The 19,952-nt window shown below is 55.9% G+C and overlaps 7 protein-coding genes across 7 annotated transcripts; 3 read left to right on the top strand and 4 right to left on the bottom strand.

Moving 5' to 3' along the window:
- Nucleotides 1–317: 317 nt before the first annotated feature.
- VDAG_06964 (uncharacterized protein) lies at nucleotides 318–4,529 on the bottom strand (the record flags this gene model as incomplete). Its single annotated transcript, XM_009655869.1, has 4 exons — nucleotides 318–2,266; nucleotides 2,329–3,568; nucleotides 3,619–3,689; nucleotides 4,127–4,529. The coding sequence occupies 4 exons, from the start codon at nucleotides 4,527–4,529 to the stop codon at nucleotides 318–320; spliced, it is 3,663 nt and encodes a 1,220-aa protein (XP_009654164.1).
- Nucleotides 4,530–7,614: 3,085 nt separating this feature from the next.
- On the top strand, nucleotides 7,615–8,997 carry VDAG_06963 (uncharacterized protein; the record flags this gene model as incomplete). Its single annotated transcript, XM_009655868.1, has 1 exon — nucleotides 7,615–8,997. The coding sequence occupies exon 1, from the start codon at nucleotides 7,885–7,887 to the stop codon at nucleotides 8,995–8,997; it is 1,113 nt and encodes a 370-aa protein (XP_009654163.1). The 5' UTR covers nucleotides 7,615–7,884.
- Nucleotides 8,998–9,904: 907 nt separating this feature from the next.
- VDAG_06962 (cycloheximide resistance protein) lies at nucleotides 9,905–11,799 on the bottom strand (the record flags this gene model as incomplete). Its single annotated transcript, XM_009655867.1, has 3 exons — nucleotides 9,905–10,966; nucleotides 11,022–11,665; nucleotides 11,748–11,799. 3 exons carry the CDS (start codon nucleotides 11,797–11,799, stop codon nucleotides 9,905–9,907), a joined length of 1,758 nt encoding a protein of 585 aa, XP_009654162.1.
- A 682-nt stretch (nucleotides 11,800–12,481) lies between these two features.
- VDAG_06961 (uncharacterized protein) lies at nucleotides 12,482–13,228 on the bottom strand. The gene is made up of 4 exons (XM_009655866.1): nucleotides 13,134–13,228; nucleotides 12,950–13,081; nucleotides 12,821–12,888; nucleotides 12,482–12,770 (listed from the first exon to the last, which is right to left on the bottom strand). The coding sequence occupies exons 1-4, from the start codon at nucleotides 13,149–13,151 to the stop codon at nucleotides 12,578–12,580; spliced, it is 411 nt and encodes a 136-aa protein (XP_009654161.1). The 5' UTR covers nucleotides 13,152–13,228; the 3' UTR covers nucleotides 12,482–12,577.
- A 730-nt stretch (nucleotides 13,229–13,958) lies between these two features.
- VDAG_06960 (uncharacterized protein) lies at nucleotides 13,959–14,949 on the top strand. The gene is made up of 4 exons (XM_009655865.1): nucleotides 13,959–14,125; nucleotides 14,179–14,210; nucleotides 14,265–14,346; nucleotides 14,397–14,949. The coding sequence occupies exons 1-4, from the start codon at nucleotides 14,030–14,032 to the stop codon at nucleotides 14,421–14,423; spliced, it is 237 nt and encodes a 78-aa protein (XP_009654160.1). The 5' UTR covers nucleotides 13,959–14,029; the 3' UTR covers nucleotides 14,424–14,949.
- An 836-nt stretch (nucleotides 14,950–15,785) lies between these two features.
- VDAG_06959 (uncharacterized protein) lies at nucleotides 15,786–17,453 on the top strand (the record flags this gene model as incomplete). Its single annotated transcript, XM_009655864.1, has 5 exons — nucleotides 15,786–15,979; nucleotides 16,049–16,076; nucleotides 16,133–16,682; nucleotides 16,741–17,177; nucleotides 17,229–17,453. 5 exons carry the CDS (start codon nucleotides 15,786–15,788, stop codon nucleotides 17,451–17,453), a joined length of 1,434 nt encoding a protein of 477 aa, XP_009654159.1.
- A 1,714-nt stretch (nucleotides 17,454–19,167) lies between these two features.
- On the bottom strand, nucleotides 19,168–19,698 carry VDAG_06958 (uncharacterized protein; the record flags this gene model as incomplete). Its single annotated transcript, XM_009655863.1, has 1 exon — nucleotides 19,168–19,698. One exon carries the CDS (start codon nucleotides 19,696–19,698, stop codon nucleotides 19,168–19,170), a length of 531 nt encoding a protein of 176 aa, XP_009654158.1.
- Between the last annotated feature and the right edge of the window lie 254 nt (nucleotides 19,699–19,952).

Raw genomic sequence — 19,952 nt, 5'->3', positions numbered from 1 at the left:
CTGACTTGTAGCAAGCAAATTGATCACAACTTCTTCCGATATGTCCCGCTTGTGCATTGATGGCTTCCGTATTCTAATTGTCTCCTATTGAATTCAAAAGCCAACAGCACCGTACGTTCACGCCGAATCTATGCCGTTCTGATCAGTTGGCTCTTATTACCTTGCTCACGACCCCCCCTTCGTGCCTCGCGAGCCCCGGGATTATCAAACATATATTCTGTCTCGTTTCGTATTCGTGATGACCAATTCCGCAGTCTATCATGCGTCGCAACTCTTCAGGCAAGGAGTGTCCTCGGTTCGAGGCGGTTTGTGTCCTACTAATGCAATGGGGGTAAGGTGTGCTCTGAGCATCCCTCCTCGATACTCGTCCGCGTGGTTGTAAATGTCTCGCCTTTTTCCATGTTGAGCCTTCTATCCAGTTCATCCTGGAACTCCTGCGTGCTCCTCAGCACATCGGGTTGAGCAATGGACCTACCCTCGTATGCTGAGAGGTTCGTTTGGCTCGGTGTTGGCTCTGCAGCTGACTTGCACCGTCGAACGACAGTACTACTACTCATCATCGACATACTCGACGGGGAGCGAAGCGATGGGGTACGTGATATATGACTGCGAGGGGTCACATATCTCTCAATGGTTCCAGTCGTCAGCGTCGAATCTCGGGTGCGGCGCGTAACGCGTCTGCTTGTCAGCGGAGTGGTGAAGTAATCATCAGGTATCATGATAGATTCTCTCATCGGCCGACTGATCAGTTGCGCAGGCGTTACTGGTCGAGCTTGCGTTTCGCGAGGTTGCGGTGCATCAGCCGCCGTTAGAATGGCTTCAGACACGATGTCGTCCTCCTGAATGCAATCATGTCTTTCTTGCTCAGCTGCACGCACCAATATGGGGATCGTGTGAGACATTGAACGTTTTCGCATGTCCGTCGCCGTTGCTCTGGTAGGAAGCTCTAGGTGGCGATTCTTGACGATGTCGATGCCCTGTTCGAGTGCTTTGAGCTCCTTGTAGCCCCCTTCTGTTGGGAGAATTTCAAGTTCGGGATATTCAAGTCGCTTGCCAGCAAAGGCCACATGTCCACTCAGAGATCTTCCTGCCTCGTCTAGAGGCCCTGATTTGGGAGGAAGCAGCTTCTCCAGTCCAGTTTTGACAGCTTTGCCAAATTTCCCAGAGAAGGACCGAGAGCCGAGTTGCAAATCAGTCATGAGAGCTGCTGGGTCTTTGTCAGTGATCCATTCAATGCGTCCATCGCCAGTCGAAGCAACAATCGCAAAATCTCTGGACTTCATACCATCCGAGTACCCTGCTGCCGCCGTCCGCTCTTTTCGTGTTTGTGATGGCCATCTGGACCATGCTTCTGGTGGCGGTATGCCTATATTGGGGTTCTGGAGGACCCTCTCTCCCCGATCCTCAGACTCGTGATGGGGTTGGTATCTTTTTTGTTCGTCATGCATTACTCGTCCGGGAAGCTTGGTTCCCAGACAACTTGGCGATGCAGGTTGTTTCTGGCGATCAGGATCATCTCCTGCTGACGAGTGTTGTGGATTGGGAACATTAGCGTCTGATGCGTTGGTCGACTCGAGTGACTTGCTCCGCTGGACTCCTCTCCATCTCCCGACCTTGAGATGGACGCTGCTGTTGGAAGCTAACTTTTTCCGATCCTTCTTGACCGCTGCAGCCCTGACAGCTCCCTTGCGAGACTCTCGCTCCAGTTGGACAGCCCTCTGCCACAGGTCGGTAGTACTCTCCTCTAGTGTTGGAGTCGAGTACATATGTGGCGTTGAAGTCCGCGTGCTTGTTCCTTCATGACTGTGTAAAGGTTGGTTTGGGGACCGGACGCTGCCTCGGTTCAGGCCCACGACCAATGTTTCGGCCGGCGCCTCAGATCGCGGAGTCGCCTGAACGTCAGTCTTTGAACTTGATTTCGCCCGCTTCAGCACAGGAATGTGAAGCTTTTGCAGCAAAAAGGAGGAACGGGTGATGGCCACTGGCGGTCCAGTCTCTTCAAATTCTTCCCTGAACTTGCTGTGCTTTAGAGGGGGCCGCCCGCGTTTTGAGAGAACATCACCGAACCGTTTTTCAATAGTCTTCAACTCAGCTTCTTGATGCCGATAGCTCGATGTCTCTGACACTGCCAGTGAAGATCCCACATCCGCAGTCTGACGGCGTGAGCCCGTCGTTGTAGGAACTATCAGACTGAACCCGGATTCATTCCCACCAAGCGTCAGATTGTCAGAGCCCTTCAAGAAGCTATCTCCGTCTGACCCAAGCCCTTCGATGGATAAGGTTAGCCAATGTCCAAGCCGGTCCATGGGCAGGTGATCGGAAACTCACATCGAAAGGGTGACAGCTGAAGGCCATGTAAGCTTGTTGTTGCCTTTCTGGACTCGCTGCCGGTGCTTGGTATCTCCGGTGTAGGCAGGCGGACGGTCTCTTTTGACGGACAGCTTGTATCGAAAATATTGGCGCCGACAGTACAATCAGTACACCTCACATCTCGTGCAATTGATGTTTCCTTATTCGGCAATGAGTAATTGACAGTGTCGTCGTCTTGGCAGTGCTGCAGGTGCTGACACGTTTGCCCTTTTGTCAGAGCAGGGGTTTCCAGAGATGAACAATAACGTAGGGCTGTAGCCTGTGGCACCTTGGTGGTGGTTCCCTCGATCTCAGACGCCAACTTCAACGGTGATTCTATAGCTCTTCCTGTGATGTGTGCATGGTTTGACAGCCCTTGAGTCATCAGCCATGTACATAGAGCCGAATTGCCGTCTGGCGAATTGTCGACATGGTATGAGCTGTGACAATTTGGGCTTCCGCGGACATCGGCCATCTGTTCAGGTCGACCGGTATGTATGAGCAAACAGCGTGGTTCCGAAGACAGAGCATTTTGGGCGTCAAGATGGCCAACTGGGCGCATGCCAGGCGAGGGAGGAAGCTCAGGAAGTGAGTTCCGCTCTCGAAGAACAACCAGGGTGGCTAGACCTCCAGGCGTAGAAAACAAGGATGATTGCGGACAGCTACTCCGACGCCGACTGAGATCATACTCCTTGTCGCGTTCATCTTTAATAGGCTCGTCTACGGCGTTGGACTGCTCATCTGCTGCATCTTTGCGAGCCTCGGCATCAGCCAAAGACGCATTCGCAATGGAAAACTCAAGGTGGTCACGGGGACCGCCTCCCGGAAAGTCGATAGGGGTTGTAGAATATTTCACGGCAGAAGCGGACCCGGTACTCGGTTCAGGCTGCTCCTCTTCGCTCTTCAACTCCTCTTGGATTCTCTTGTGCATAATTCTCTTCAGTTCGGCTCGACGGGCCATTTCCTCTTCACTGGCACCGAGGCCTGCTCGGGGTCCTGTTCTTGAGCTGTGATGCGACTTGTTTCGATGGAATTTGGTGCGGACAAGGTCAAGTGGACTGTTGCTCTTTTTGCCACTCGTAGGGGCATCTGCCGTGTCGACATCTGAATTCGAGTTTTCAACAACCAGCTGACCAACTTCGATAGACTCGTGGTTCGGCATCAGGGACGAGTTTGATGACGCTGCGCCGAGAGACCGCAGGGAAGCCGCAGTGCCTTGCTGGAGACTGGGTTGTATACGCGCAGTGTTGTCCGGTGTCCAAGACTCACACAGTCGGGTATCCGAGACCTTGACGGGCAGCGGAAGGACAGGAACAGGTATCGCATTCGGAAGCGGTGAACTGTTTGCCACATTTTCATCATCTCCTTGTTGCGTCCTGCAGCAGCAGAAAGCCGACATACTTGCTTGAGAATTTTTGTGCCAGTCGTCGGGCGGAAAATCGGGCTCCAGAGTTTTTCATAACGTGTTGACGAGGACCCGAGAAAGAAGAACCGATCAATACAGCAAGCAGATCTTCTGTATGATGACTTGTCTGTGGAAGAGATCGCCGAATGCCGTTTGAGCTAGAGGTTATTGGCACAAGAGATGCAGCTCGTGATGCCATTCCCGTGTAGATGAACCTGGGCAAACGGAGGCAGAGCAGACGGTAGAGGGGGCATTTGGTGTGAAGGGCAAGTCGAAGACGATGAAGGCGTACAAAATGGCCAAGCAGCAGCAAGGAGGCGAGGCAGCGAGCACCGGGCAGCATGTTGCAGGACGACCGGCCGTACGTCTTACATTCGATAAAGAGGCGCAACTGCCAGGTCTCGCACCGCCGTCTGTTCCTGCTCGCGCACGACGAGCCTGAGATATCGCAAATCGGATACAGAGGTGTCCATCGTTGAGAACCGTTATAGCTGCCTCGAATGACGTGGTCCCGTTCGCGACCAGACTGTGAAAGGACCTTGCTCTTCCGCATCAAGTCAGGTACTGCCGATGCTCGCTGGTGACTTTTCACCAAATGTGTATAGTTCACATTGTCGACCAGGAGCCATGGCTCTTTGATAACTGAACAACAGAAGCCGTGCCAACTACCTAAGGTAAGGACCTTGGACAGGTAGGGCAGGTACATCGCCTGGGGCCAAGGGCGAAAACAACCTGGGTGCTCCTTCTTCGCAAGGTGGCTCATGAACTTGGCCATCCTTAACGGAGGTGAGCAGGAGCACCCAGCCAGCGACTGTCTTCTATGTGCCCTGCCCGCCCGCCCTCATGTTCATTCCAAGATACCTAGGTACCCAGGCAACTTTGCTCGTGCCTCACTTCACCTTCCCACACTTGAGACGCCCACAACTGTGACTTTCTTTGCGAACTGACAAAAGTCCAACTCATTGTTGAATAATCCCGGCTTTTCTCGGTCGTCTAGCATACGATATGTGGGGGCATGCCGTCTCCTACCCACCTGCCTAATGTATCTCATGTCAGACGCCTCCGACTCAAATCCCAAGTCCAGGCTTCCACGCGGCGCATATCGAACGAGACTTGCTTCTTCGCCATGTCAGATCAAGTGAGCCGGGCTAGCTAGCTGACACGCACGAGCCGAAGCGGATGACGAAGAAGCACGACTGGTGCTGGCAACAGAAGAAGCTTATGCAAGAATTCGACCACTGAGCGCTGTTCGTCAAGGGATGATGCATCTTTGCTTTCCGACGCTATGCACGGACAGAGACTTTCTCTTCGGTGGCCAACATGGCTCTTACGAAGCAGGCTTCGAAAGCGGGTCAAACGACGAAGAGGAAGAAAAGAGAAGAAGTAAATGGACGGTGTTCCATGCCAAGACAACAACTCAATGTGTGGTACTTCTGGCTGGAATTCTATCCAGAACGTGTAGACCGGCACCGCAGGCACTCACCGGCTTCCTCCTGAGCTGAACCTCGGCCGCGCGACTACAAGACACGTCGGCAGTGCCGCTTTTCTTGATTCAGGGGCCTTGCCTGCAGACCACGTCATCGAAAATGTCAAGAGGGGAATACTGGGCTGGTGCAGACGGTCGAGAACATTCGGCGGTTTGCACAATGTTGCGGCGGCATGGGACGTCCTTGAGACAATCTCAGCATGTCCCGATCCTTCTGATCTCGTTATTTGATCATTACGAAGAGATTGCAGACGTAATAAGCTTCTAACGTCCGCCAAAGATCCAGGGCCCACTCTGATCGTCTTTTGTTGAGTTGAGTTTCACTTTTGTGAGTGGTTTTCACTGGGTCACGGTGCCCAATCACGGCGGGAGATGATGGGCGCTTCGCTGACCGGGGATCGCCACCAGGGTCCGGCAGCCCCTTTTCCTGGGGATGCCAACGGTCATGTTCAGCCATCCGGGCTGGCGCGCGCTGCGAGTTGCCCAAGGAATACCCACTGGTTCTGGCAATAACAGTGTCGGTGGCGGCGGCTGTTACATGTACTACTGACAGCGTCGCATCTCTCGCAAAAGCACGGGGATCCCACGGGTGTCAACGAAACTTGGCGAGTGACAAGCGACGAACCACTTCAGATATTGGTCCACCGACGCCGGGTGTTTCCATCAAATGAACAAGCTTGGGCCGAGCACCCACCCATCCCCATCCAGGCTCTATTTCCACCAGCCGTCAAATCCAGTCCTTGTGCAGGGCGATCTGCTGGCAGGGTTCCCCCGTGGACTCCGAAGAAGAAAAGCAGAAGAAAAGTTTCGGAGCCGCCTCCCACGACGGGCTGTGAGGCGAATTTTGGAGGCCGTTGACCAAATCCGAAGAAACGACGTGGAAAAGGTCGCAATTCAAACGAGGTTGCAGACCTGTCCAGCGGTATGGAAGTCCCTGGTGGGACGACATGACTCTATCGCCGCCCTACAGGGCCCTCTTGTCTCACACCATTCGCATTCGTTGCACACCTCCTCCACGTGTATGGCGACACTGAGTGGTTCGCTTCACAGCGAAAATTGCGACTTTTTAGCCGCCTAACGCATGCGTGCACCAGCCAGTACGAGTAACGCCAGCCTTTTGGGTCGATCGAAATTCAATCTGGTTTGTATTGTTAAGCATACGCTCTTTCCCGTCACTACCGTCCTGTGGCATGGCGGTCTCTTTTGACGCCCGCTCTCTTGATTGGTGTCCTGGGCAGCAAGGCCAAATCAAGAACGTTACCAAGGTGCAGCAATGTGATGCTTTTGGAAATGCGATCACTTTTGCGGCTGCTGGGCAAGATCGGGACCTCAACAGAAGCAACTCTCACACACAGGCGCCGCAGGCCGCCATTTGAGTTGGTCGGCGCCCTCTCCAGCTCTGGCCACCTCACAGCACCGTCCGAGCGATATCCAAGCTCGACCATCAGCACAAGCCACGGGACTTCCCCTCACCACAAAACGTATAGAAGACCGAACAAGCCGTGCGGCTCTTGCTGCTTTCGCTAGACAGAAGGATGCTGACGTTATCCGGCATCACGAAGCCGTTTTCACGATCTAAACGAGTCGACTTGCGCAAATCAATTTCCAGCCACCGACCGGCTGCTGGCTGGCCTGGAAGCTGCAGCGAAGAGATCGAGGGTCTACCATTTGAGTCGAGAAAGAACAAGGCACTGCCAGGGAACGATCCCTCGTCCCACTCATCGGAGGCTGGGGCGGGCGGGTTCAGGGGTCTGCGTCTGGTGCGACGATTCTCAACCAGGGTGTGGCCTGCTGCGGTGGGGTTGATTGGCCCAACGCTATGTATCAAGTTGTCCCGTACCTGCATAAGGAGCGAAATCCAGGGGCACCGGCTTGATCACTTCACACCACCTTCTCCTTTTCCTTACGCCAACGAGCATCGTTCACCGCACCCTGGCAGGGTCTGGGCGAGGTAGGCCCCGTCATCTCGGCCTTGAGGCACACTTGAGTGGGGTCGTCGAGAGATTAAGGAACAGGCCAGGAGAGGAGAAGCAGTTTGGCAGTGTGGTGCCTCGCACTCCTGTGTCCCCATCACCCGCCCGCCAGCGTTGGCGGTTTGCCTCGTTCCCCCGCCAAGGCGCAGCGAGCGCTGCCAGATTGCTCGAGACCAGGGCTGTCAGGCACCACCCGCCAGGCCAGGAGAGAGGATTTGAGAGGAGAGCCAGGGTCTAGTCTAGATGCGAGGGCGATAGACAGTCCTATGACCTTGCCAAGGCCAGGCGGGTGCTGCAGCTCACACACTCTAGACCGAGCGATGTAAAAGGACTCACCCTCCTCCTCGTCTCATCCTCCTCCTCTTCCTCCCTCTCCTCTCACCTACGGTCTTGTCGTTTACTCGCAATCCATCCTCAACCTTCCAGTCATTCTTTAGTCCCTTGTGGCACTTACATTCCTTCAATCGCAGCATACAGTCCTTCTGATCATCCCTCACTCGAGATTCCATTCTTTTCAGCAAAGCAAACTGTGTCTGCTAGCTACTCAACGCGAAATTGATCTTTCGCCTTTTGAACCCGTGCATATCAAATAACAACGACGAACATATCCCTCGACAACTACCCGAACAAACAAACAACTCACTCCGTACAAACCATCACCAGCATTCACAATGAAGTCCGTCGTCGCCGCCGCCGGCCTCCTCGCCGTTGCCAACGCCTACCAGCCCCACCACTACCACTGGCGCCGCCAGAACGAGACCTACCCCGAGGCCCCCGCCGGCTACACCACGCTGACTGTTGAGGTCACCGAGGTCGCCACCATCACATCGTGCGCTCCCACCGTCACCAACTGCGCTGCTGCCTCCAGCACCCTCCCCGCCTCTGACCTGTCCGTCATTGTTGTCACCAACACCGTCGTTCTCTCCACCACTGTTTGCCCCGTGGCCGAGGCTGCCACCATCTCCAAGTCCATCATCAAGGAGCACGAGACCGGCTCGCTTCCCGGCTACACCAAGACCGGCGCCGTCCCCGGTATCACTGAGGGCCCCACTGCTCCCGCCCCTACCGGCTACCCCACCCCCGAGATCACCACCTCGGCCGCTTCCCCTGAGGCCCCCGTCGGTGACGACGAGGATGAGGAGGACGACGAGGAGGACTGCCCCACCGACGAGGGCGATGACGACGAGGAGGAGGATGACGGTTCTTCCGAGGGCGAGAACGTCGCCTCTCAGACCAAGCCTTACGGCGACGCCACCGTTACTGGTGTCATCCCCGGCTCCGGCTCTGACGATGAGCTGACCACCACCACCACCGCTACCTCCACCGGCACCATCACTGTCACTGTCGAGAAGCCTAAGGAGACCGGCACTGGCTCCACCCCCGGCTCCGGCTCCGACAACGGCTCCGGCTCCGACAACGGCTCCTCCGAGGGCGAGGGTGCCTGCCCCTCCGTCTCCGTCGTGACCGTCACCGCCCCTGCTTCCACCGTCTACGTTACTATTGGTGGCGGCGCTACCGAGACCAGCAAGGCCGAGTCCACTCCCGCCCCTGGCGCCGATGACGACGAGGACGATGAGGATGTCGATGAGGAGGATGAGGATGACTGCCCCACCGACGACGTCGTCACCCTGTCCAAGACCATCACCGTCGAGCCTGTCCCTTACCCTACTGGCAACAACGGCACCCTCCCCAGTGGTGTTCCCAAGCCTACCGGTGCCCCTGTTTACAAGCCTGTTTACAAGCGCACCCGCTTCAGCAACGCCAGGCCCCAGAGGCTCGTCTAAGTCTCTGATCCAGAGACTTCGCAGCCCTTCTCCCCCAGAAGCGTGTTGTATATGGAAGTGTAGATTCTATATGTCAAGCTTACTCTTTCTTCGTATACGAGAAGAATCTATGAATTCATGACAACCTTCGTTTTTTCTTTTTTGTGCACAGTTTCAAAGCAGGTGATTGATAGAGCTTTCCTCGGCCAACTCCTTGGAGAGCCGGAATGCGGTACTTGTCGGGAGGAATATGTTCTATAGCGTTGTAGCCGGGTGGTCTGGCCCCAACTGGTTCAAGGAAAAAACAGTTGTTTCATTTCGTTCCCATGTATCACAACATGTTGGGCTCTCTTTAACTCGCTTCTCGTAGCAATGGGGATGCGGTTTGTGGTCGAGACCGTATGAATGGATCTATTGATGTGTGTATGTGCATGTTTTGTGAATCGTCATTTTCATTCGATCTATGTCATTCACACCTTGGTTCAGGGGCAATCACGAATCGTGTAGATCAGACGGCGTTGGTCAATGCAGCCTCCAGCTGTTTGTTTATTCATGCGTTATCAGTCCGAAATGTTGACCGGCATGATGGGTGCGGCTGGTGGCTTGGACGCAGACTTCTCGGACGAACGTGCCTTGCGTCATGCGATCGGGCCAGAACATGCTACTTCGGGAAGGGCTCGCGTCCGTATAACCGTCTTTGCCTGTTCCCGGGACCTATCATGCATCGGCTACGTGTGCTATAGAAACCTGATACACTGCGATCAATGTCTGTGTACGCTTAGCATCCGTCCTAAGGCAGGTATCATATGTCATGTCATGATCATGGGTTGTATTCGTCTCGCACTGCAACCCAAGAGCCAAGCGTATGGGGAATCTGGCCTGACAAGCGCAGATCCAGGCTTTCCCCATCAATCTACCTCTACCCAGCTCAAACGCCCGCAGCCCTTGGCGACGCCTGTCGCGCATCTTCGCCGGCGGCAGCAGCAGCAGCAGCAGCTTGCTCCCTCCTCCGCCGGCGCCCATCAGCCTCCCGCTCCCGCTCATCCTCTTGCTGCCTAAGCGCAATGCAAAACGGCGACGCCGCGCGTATGCGGTCCCCCTTCCATATGAATATAAACGGGATCGGCACCATGACGGCGCTGAGGCCGCCGAGCAGGGCGCACGCGCCGGCGACACCGAGGCGGTCGAACAGCGGGCGCGTGGCGAGGGGCAGGACGACGGCGAGGAACGACCGGGCCATGGAGGCGGCGGCGTTGGCGGACGCGGCAAAGGATTCGTAGGCGTCCGTCAGGTAGTTGAGCAGCGCCATGAAGATGAGCATGAAGCCCGCGCCAAAGGGGAGGCCGGCGAGCATGGGGACCCAGAAGGGGAGGGAGGGGCGGGCGGTGAAGCCGAGCCAGAAGAGGGAGGCGACGAAGAGGGGACCGCCGACGCAGGCGAGGGGGAGGCGGCGGTACTCCTCTTTGCGCAGGGCGGGGTGGCGCCGGCGGAGGCGCGTCAGGGTCGGGTCGTAGGCGAAGAAGAAGGGGAGGCTGAGGAGGGAGCCGCCGCCGATGGGGAGGAATGCGAGACCCGTGGGGCCGGGCCCGAGACCGTAGAGCGTGTTGAAGATGATCGGGAAGGCTTGGAAGGACATGTAGAAGATGGCGTAGATCAAGGCGAGGTAGGCACAGGAGCAGGAGACTATGGGCTCGCAGGCGATCATGCGGAGCGGCCTCGTCAGTACCACGGTGACGAGCTGGTGAAGATCCGTGTGCTCGAGATCGCGTGCAGCCACGATGTGGGCGTTACCTACTGGATCTAGTTTTCGTAGACGTGCGGCGCGGCGGGCGAGCAGGATTGAGGCTGATGTCTCGGGAAGATAGAACAGGAGGGGAATCAAGGTGGCACCGGCGTAGATGAGCCCGATCCAAAAAGTCCATCGCCAGCCGATAGACGGCGAGCAATAACCTGAGATGATGGGGGCGAAGAGAGGCCCGAAACAGGTAGTCTGTAAGTCAAGGCGTCAATACGTGGGCAGATACAAGGACGTGGGCAGGACGTACAGCCATGAAGAACGACATAGCACGGCCGCGAGTCTTGTGGTTTCCGTATATGTCAGCCATGATGCCCGGAACGACAGCTATCGGAGCGCTGGCGAAGACGCCAACGAAGAGACGGAACACATTCAGCGCCGCAAAATTGGGCGCGAGAGCACAAGCTAACGTCCATACGGTGAACAGAATGAAAGTCACGTTGGTGATGATGCGGCGGCCAAAGTGTTCACTCAAAGGCCCCCAGAGGATGGGCCCGAAGAAGTAGCCGATCATGAAGACGCAGATGGGCAGAATCTGGCGTTGCGGCGAAGCAATGTCCCATTGTTCCGATATATACGGGATGGCATTAGATGGCAAAGCCGATCCCATGGTGCTATTGATGATGAGCATCATGGTGAGGAGCAGGATAAGGAACTTTTTGGTCTGGGTATCGTTAGTCGTTTCTCGTGACGTCTGGCTGATGTTTGTGCTCACGCTGGACCAGTTATAGGGGTTTTCAGGATCGTTGTCTTCCCATGATACTATTGTCTTCTCTTCGTCTTCTCCGGATGTGCATGGCAGGCCAGTGTGCGACTCTTTCTCCTCGCGACTCTGGCTTGGTTCCTCGCCAGGAGCTTTGGCGGCTGCGCCCGCTGGATCAGGATGCCGAACGGCTTCGCATGGTGTTATTATGTGATATTCTTGCAAAAACGACCGGAGGCCATCAGTGGAAGCCAGACCATAAGATTGACTTACCCTCAACGACATCCCTAGTGTTTCGATATTCGTGACTCTGGGACATGTTCATTTGCCATTGTTGTTGGCAACAACGGCCCAATACACTAAGGGTAACGTCGACTCCTCCAACATAAGACGTGTTACACAGTGTTGCCAAGCATGTAGATGGAAGGGCGCAGATGTGCAGGTCCGTGACGGAATATTGGATAAAAAGTGACAGGCATATTGATCTATCTAGGCAGGAGACAGCCATGGTGGACATGGCGTCCGGTTAAGTGATCAGGCGCTGGCGGTGTCGGTTCCTTAGGACCAGAATGTCCGCCCACGTTGAGAGGCCCGATCAACGATCGACCTGCAACTCGGAACTATAGACTGAGGCGCTTCCTATTTCGTTCCACAAAGCGTTACAGTCGAGCGAGATCGGACTTGGAGCCAACACAAGTGCTATTTCCATTGTCGGCCCAAGTTTGCCGGCCAAGTTGACGGTCCCAGGGCTGATGATCATCCTCTATGTGCCCCGGAGAAGATAGGTGAGGGGGCGTCGGCTGCAGACAGTGACGCCAGGGACTTGGCATGGGGGAGGGAACATGTTTTCCGGGCCGATGGATTAACTGTCGATGAGCCGTCTCCAACCGTATCTCGGCATACTGCACGTGACGATCCGACTTTTGGTTGGCATTGGGCCAAGTGAACTTTTGAAAATTATGATTTCTGGTGGAAGCAAGGGGTTGAGAAATTGGCTCAGGTGGCCACTGTCCTCGTAATACATCTTTGCGATTTTGGGTATCTGTAGATTGGATCGAACCGTCTCTGAGCTGTCGACTGAGGCCTGTTCTTCTATATTCTCTTCACGTCTCAAGGTTGATGCTTTTGCCGAACCTGGCGTATAGTGCGACCTTGAGCTCTGTCATCTCCTCTGTTGTCGACTCGAGCCTCGCCTCCAGCTTCTCGACCTCCTCCTCAATCTTGGCCGTCGCCTCGCCCAACATCTCCAAAGCTTGAGGCTGCAGGACGTTGAAAAATGTATCGCCAATCTTGTAGCTAGACAATCTGTCAGTGAAAGTGACACCATCAGGGCACAGCTAGCGTACGGTACGGTGTCGTCCTCGTCAATGAGCTCGAGCTCGGTGTTTAGATCGTCGAGCTCCTCCTTCTCTTTCTGTTTGGCACAATCCGGTCAGCGGCCGCATCTGCGAAAGGTTTCAAGGGTCGCCACCTACGTTCTTAACCTTGAGCTCGTCCTGTATCGCCAGTTCGCGCTGGTGGAGACGACTGAATTTGTTGATCTTGTCCTGGTCCTCTCTGCGGACTTCGGTCTCGTCGCCGGTCGCCTCCTCGTCCTCTTTCGTGAGCTGCACAATCATCAGCTCAGGCTACGTGTCGGTTGCTGTAGAGTCTTTATACCATTCTTCGGGTCATCATCTTGGCGACTATTGTGTGGTCGGACTTGGACTCGTGCTGGTGACGTGTGTAATCGAGGAGCTGCAACGTGACGCTCCGAATCTCTGGAGCTCTTGAAGCTCGACAATTTGACAGACTGGAAGCAACCCCTCCATCGGGGGGACGCTGGTGGCGTACGGATATCAAATTGGCACTGTACTTCGCACATGCTGCAGGGATTCCAACATTGCACAGGTGCCACCTGTTTCGCCATCATAGTCACCTATAAGTGACTCGAAATGATATTATTGTTTATACCTAAGCGTAAATCAACTACGTCTGGGATGAAACCAGTCTACCATTTACTATCTTATAACCCATAAAACACCTGGAATCTGGCCATGGTATGTTAAGCGCTGAGAAAGCTATGAGAAGACAACTGTCATCATGTGTACAATGCTAGCTGTCGCTCACGACTCCAAGTGAGAGGATCAATTCGGGGACCATAGTGGTGTTCAAAGTCGAGTCAACATTACGTTAGCCGGACCGCTCCCATGAGATGTAGGGAACGCATCGGGTAAGCACATCACACAGACATTTTCATTTGGAGAGCCTCAGTGACAGAGTAGGGAGCAAATGTCGAATCAATTCGAGATTGTAGCTGCGAGCCATCCAAAGCGGTCGCTGTTGCGTCAGGTTTGCCGCTCTCAATAGGTACACAGGGTGGTGAGAGGGCTCGATTGCTCACGTGACAGAGCGCCTGTCAAGTACAGGGATGAGGCGTGGATCCAGGGACCTGGGAATGCTCGTGTGGGGCCATATTCAGCCTTCAACCTTCAGCCTGGGGTCAACACCAACGCGTGGCGAATGTGCAAGCGACACTCTTTCTAGAATCACCACTTCCCCTAATACAGCACACAATGGCACCCATCAAGAAAGCCTATCCCCGGGCAACGGCGAAGAAGATTTTGAAGGCGCACTCCAACTGCAATGCCACCAAGAACCTCGATGTGCTGGTGCGTTGCCCCCCCCCGACGCGTCCTGACGCGCGCTGGCTAATACAAGCTAGGTGTATCTCAACTATATGCGGTTCATGCAAACGTGAGCGTCTCATGCTTAACAACAAAGTTGTCGGAACTAACCAATAGAAATCAGAGTGTTGAAGGAGGCAGCAATCGACTCCAAGGCCTCTGGGGAAAGAACAATTACGCCAACGAGTGTGCGGAAGGCGACTGTGGTATGTCTGGATCACGGCGATGTGGTGAGCCAAGTCTAACTTAACAGCAGGATGCGCTAGCCAAGTTCAAGAGCTGAGAGAAGCCGCATTGCTTCTGCCAATTATCGATATGGCCCCTAACCTAACGATCATAACGAGCCGACACGCTGCCACTACGAGTTTACGACACTGATGACGGAATGAAGAAAAATATCCATGGACCAAGCGCCGGGCGTGCCATCGCAGAACCCACGATATAGAGGATCTCTGCTCACAGAGCGCCCAACAGGTCTCACAGATGGCCCGAAAGGCGTTTCTGTAGTGGACTGATTGCTGCGGAAAGAATCTTGTGGTGGTACTGCGATCGTAGTTCGTGGGAACCGGCTTGGCCAATGCTCCCTTCTACGTGAAAGTATCGCGCTGGGAGTCGACGGTCAGATACCCGCGTCTCGAGTCTATCTATCCATCGAGCCTGAGTCAAGGACTCTTCGTGCTGGGTTGTCAGGGAAGCCACGTGAGGGATGTTGCCTTTCAGAGGTAGCCTGCAGCCATCCAAAGGATGCCTCTGGGATGGTTAATCGAAGACAAGAATGCATAGATCTAATGCATAGATATGTCACTATGCAACACGTTCACAAAACCACATTAGATGCACGATCTTATTCCGACGCGAGAGCTCGTGACCTTGGGCCTGGTTCGGATGGGCCCGAGGTTGAAATGGGAGTACCGATCAGCTCAGGCGGCTGAGTGACGCAAGAGCAAACTAGAAAGAGCGGCTAGGTGGTGCCAATGCGGGGAAGGTACAAGCTGTCAGGAGCACGAGACATTCTAGGCACAACCAAAAGACGCTGCTTTCCTGAAGATGTGTGAGACCAAGTGAATGACCGTCTTTTTTCTTTACAGCCATGCTTGAATGGCAATGATGCATTCACCATGGTGAATCGGTGTGCGCACTGGCTCGATGAGGCCAAAATCCAGGTGTCTTCTTTAGTTCTCGCTGGTGCTAGAACCCCAGCTCGGCTTGCCCTAGATGACCGGCACTAAGAAAGGGTCCATGCCCAGCCTCAGCAAGCTAGGCTCTGTGGGTGCTGTGTTTGGTGCTCCAGTGGATGAGCTTCCCCCAAAGCAGGGGTCACTAGCATTCACGCTAGCACCGGGCGAAAATCGCCTGCACGTCTCCTTGACCAGCTCACCTGCCGGACTTGCTCCAGCTTCCTCCACCTGGCCAACACCACAACCACAACTCCAATTCTCGCGATCCCTTCCTAGAACCCCCAATCCTAAGTCCACATTTCGTCTCTCTTGTCTACTGCTGGCGATCTTCTGCTGCAGCTCAGCTTCGACCTGATTCTCCCCACTTCTCATTACTATTGTCTTCTACCGCACCTTCCCGTCCCGCATTCAGTTGCAAACTTTCGCTCAGCCTATCCACGCCCCCGTCAGCCCTTACGTCCTCCACAATGGCCGCCTCCGACGTTCAGAACCCTGCCGTGCAGGCCGAATCCAAGTCTCAGAAGAAGAAGAAGGCCAAGGCTGCCGCCGCCCCTATTGAGCGTACCGAGTCGCCCGCGCCCACTGCCTCGCCTGCCGGCGAGAGGGCTGCCGATGCTGGCGATGATGCCTCGGAGAGCCCCTACATCCGTGAGCTCCAGAAGTAAGTTACATTAATGTATCCTGTTCCCGAGGTGCCGGAACAATGCTGACGAGAATCTTTGCATTGCAGGAACATTCGCAACATTAACAAGAAGATCGTGAGTTTCTACCTACCTTCAAGCACTGAGCCCCGTGCTGATTCGTACCCCCACAGTCCAACATGGCCAAAACCGAGGCCGTCATTACCGAGAACCCCGGCAAGTCGCTTGAACAGCTCCTTGCCGCCAAGCTTATCAACGCCGACCAGAAGGCTCAGATCAGCAAGAAGCCCGCCCTTCTCGCCCAGCTCACCCAGAACGAGGAACAGATTGCTCAGTTCAAGAAGCTTGACTCAGAATACCGCGCCAAGGCCCAACAGGACAAGGCCGTCCATGAGAAGGAGAAGGCCGAGCTGAAGACCTACTACACTGAACAGATCGAGAAGGAGGTTGCCGCTGCTGTGGAGGCGGCCAAGAATTCGTCTAAGGGTGACGTGGACACTGCCGTCTTCGAACACCTGAAGGAGGTCTCTGGTTTCCTCCGCCTTGCCGCCGCCCGTCGTGAGGACCCAGCCGGCCAGTCCGAGGAGGCTGGTCGCGCCATTGAGGGCGTTCTTGGCAACATGTACGTCGGCGACGACGACGCCGCCGGCAGCATGATCGCCCTTGTTCGTGGCAGCAACGAGCGCACCTTTGACGTTGATGGCACCTTCCTGGATGTAACTTGTTAGTGTTTCCCCTCACAAGCCAACCGTGTGACATGACCGCTAACACTGCTTTCCAGTCGCCGATCTCCGCACCTGGGCTCGTGCGTACATGAAGGAGGCCCCTCAGGTTCGACGGGCTCCCGAGACCGAGCAACTCGAGACTGAGGGTGACGCCCAACCTGCCGCTGCACCTGCTCCCGGCACTGACCTGACGGTCGCCAATGCCAGTCTTACGGAGATCACTGCTGGTGACGACGCTGCTCTTGTCAACGGTTCCGCCTCCGAGAACGCCCAAACTCCAGTTGCCAGCAACGCCGATGCCAGCAACGATGCCGCCAATGCTGCTGGCGACAAGTGGGACACTGGTAACGACCTTGGCGCTTCCGCCATCTCCCAGGAGTGGGTCAACATCCCTCGCGACCCTGCCGAGACCGAGACTGGCCTGGAGGCTACTCCTGCCAACGCCAGCAACACCCAGTCTTGGGCTGATGACCAGCCCGAGCAGCCCGTTCAGGTAAGGGAACATCTCGACTGGTAGCAAAACATTGAACTAACATGTTGATAGCCCGCCGTTTCCGCTGACCCTAACGATGGCTTCCGCCAGGTGCCCGGCCGTAACCGTGGCAATGGCAACCGTGAAGGTGGTTCTGGATTCCGTGGCGGACGTGGTCGTGGTGATTTCCGTGGTGGCCGTAGTGGATTCCGTGGTGAGGGCCGTGGTCGCGGCCGCGGACAGCGCGGCGGATCCTCGTCGACGCGCGGCGGCGCCCGCCGTAACGAAGAGTCGTAGAGACACTCGGTTCTTCGCGACTGTCCGACGTCTCGAGCTGTGGACAGATTCGCATCTCCCAGCTCCGCACCCGTAGCTCGACGACGCCTCTACACGGCCTTTTGGAGGCGCCAGGCGAAACGAGGTCGACTGCAGTCTCGGGACTAACGACGTCACATACATTCCCTATCACTCCCTCTTCTCCTCAGCTTTTGTACCCCACCATTCCACACTCTTCTTTCGGTGGGAGTGGCGGGTTGCAAAGCGGGTTTCCCTAATAGTCGGTTGCGGAAATGGAACAAAAAAAGAGCGTCCTGTGGCCGATTGGTTGGTCCGGTTTCTGGACTGCGGTCTCACGGAAGGGGCGGGACGGGACGGCATGGCACCGGCGTATGGCCTGGCTTTTGTTTTTCCGGGCCTCATTGGCAATTTTTTGTTGTACAGTACCTAAAAGCATAACGCGACATTGACAGCCGAAATGATTAGACGATACCCTGTCCAACCAGCCATTTCGTGGGGGTAGGAGTGTGTGTGTGTGTAATGGGTTCGGGTTGTGGTTGGGCCATGCAAGCTGATTTCCGTGATGACTGAGATGATGAAGCACGTAAGCCGCCGCACCAAGGAGGGGGGGCCAGCCAGCCTTCCTGATTCGGCAATCCGCGAGGGTTCATTCTTGTTTTCCCTTCCTCTGTCTCTCCAACCTTTGCTCGTCCAATACAATGCTTCGCTCGTGTTGCTTCAAAAGAACGCCAAGGAATATCCAATCCGCACACGATCTGGTGAGGGTGAGCAGGCGGCCACCACATCATGTCACGCGCCGACTGGGAATCCACCAACCAGGCGAGGGGCTCTCCGACCTACCCTAGACGTGCAGCGCCGTCCGGTGGACGTGCTCCTCGTGGCTCGAGCAGATGTGGTGCTGGCTATACGGCTCGAGACACCGGACGCAGAGCCTCCGGGCGAGACTCGCAAAGTAGCGGCGCGAAGACGGGTTGCAGGGCATCGTGCGCGCGCTTGTATAACTCTTTTCTTTTTTGGTCCTTGCCTTTCCGGGACGGCGATGGGGTCGTCTGCTCTGCGGCTCTGGGACTTGGGTCGCGCGCGGGTTCAAGCGTAGGGGTGCAGCGGGAGCGAGACCGGGAGGATCAGACCAGGAAGGGTGAACGGGTCGGAGGCGAAGAGAGGGGGGAGCTTTTGTGCTGTGTCACGGAGGCTTGTGCTGTGGATTTCTGGAGGGCAGGATCAAGGGCAAGAAGGAAGGGGGGGTGCTTTATGAAGGGGGATGCATGGGCGGGCTGGTGTGCGAGGTTTGGACCGTCTGTTAGGGATACCGACATTTCGACATTCTCGAGGCGGTTTACGCGGACGTTTCGCTCGACGCTGGGCGCTGTTTTGTTAGACTCACCGCTGCTAGGGGGGCGGAATGCGTGATGGGGGTGGGTTGGGGTGTATGCATGTCAGCAGAGGCGGTCTCACGGCCGCATCACCTCTGCTGGCGAGGGAGGAGGGGGTGCTGACTGGCTGTGGATGCGGGATGGGTGTGTTACGAGCAGAGGTCATGACTGTGGGTGTTGAGTAAGAACTCAAGATCATGTCCAACGGGGAGGGTGCGGGTGCTACACAAGGCTGGCCTCTTGCACGGCGCGGCGCGATCGTTGCGATTTGCGATTTCCACTACCTATGACAGTCTGGTACAGATCACGGCTAACCACTTGCTCCCATATCCCATCGCAAATCATGGCCTGAGAAGGTCTCCATCGGGCACTTCATCTGACAGGGCGCCGGAGGGGTGACGTCTCGCGCCGGGGCTGCGGCCTTTTACGAGCACAGCTTTATTCCAGCAAAGAGCCTCATCCCAAGCCTGGTCATGTTCGACAGCGAGCCAGTCTTCCTTGTCGAGGTGGTGGCGATCGACGGTTCCAAGAAGAACGTCAAAAATGTCGGACCAGCCCTCGGGCTGCTGAAAACTGGGGCCGAACCATTCGGCCTGCGGGCGGCAGTGAAAGGCGATGGGGCCGCCACAGCGGATACAGAAGCTGCGAGAGGCAGCCTCTTTGTCGCAGATGAAGGCGTGGAAAAAGCCGAGAGTAGTGCCCTCGGCCCCGGGAACATCAGGGCGGAGAACATCGAGGGCAGGCACATAGGCCGGCCGGTCTGCGTCCGACGCGGTGACTTCATCCTCGGTCATGGGCCGCTCAACAAGGCGGCCTGTATGCGATCGCGGCAGGTCGGAACCTTTGCCTACCTGGAGAGCGGACACAGTCATTTGTGGTGCAGGTGTTTGGATAGCCTCAAAGGAGGAGTTCCCACAGGCGACGCGGCAATCATTGCAGTGACATGCGAGGACGAAAGGGAGCCGAGGGGTACGGGGATTGGCGAGATCCGGGGAGGGACCGAGGGTGAAGGCCGGGGGACGGTCGGCATATTGTGGAACGGCGATTCGATAGCTGGGTCTGTGAGCGACTCATTCAATTGACGCTTTAGATTGTGAGGGAGGTACCGAACAGCGCCGCAGTTGCA

Source organism: Verticillium dahliae, genomic scaffold (genome assembly GCF_000150675.1).
Source record: "Verticillium dahliae VdLs.17 supercont1.15 genomic scaffold, whole genome shotgun sequence".
In the NCBI taxonomy this organism is placed as follows: domain Eukaryota; kingdom Fungi; phylum Ascomycota; class Sordariomycetes; order Glomerellales; family Plectosphaerellaceae; genus Verticillium; species Verticillium dahliae.
The sequence above is the reverse complement of the archived record's forward strand: the minus strand, read 5'-3'. Positions and strand labels throughout refer to the sequence as shown.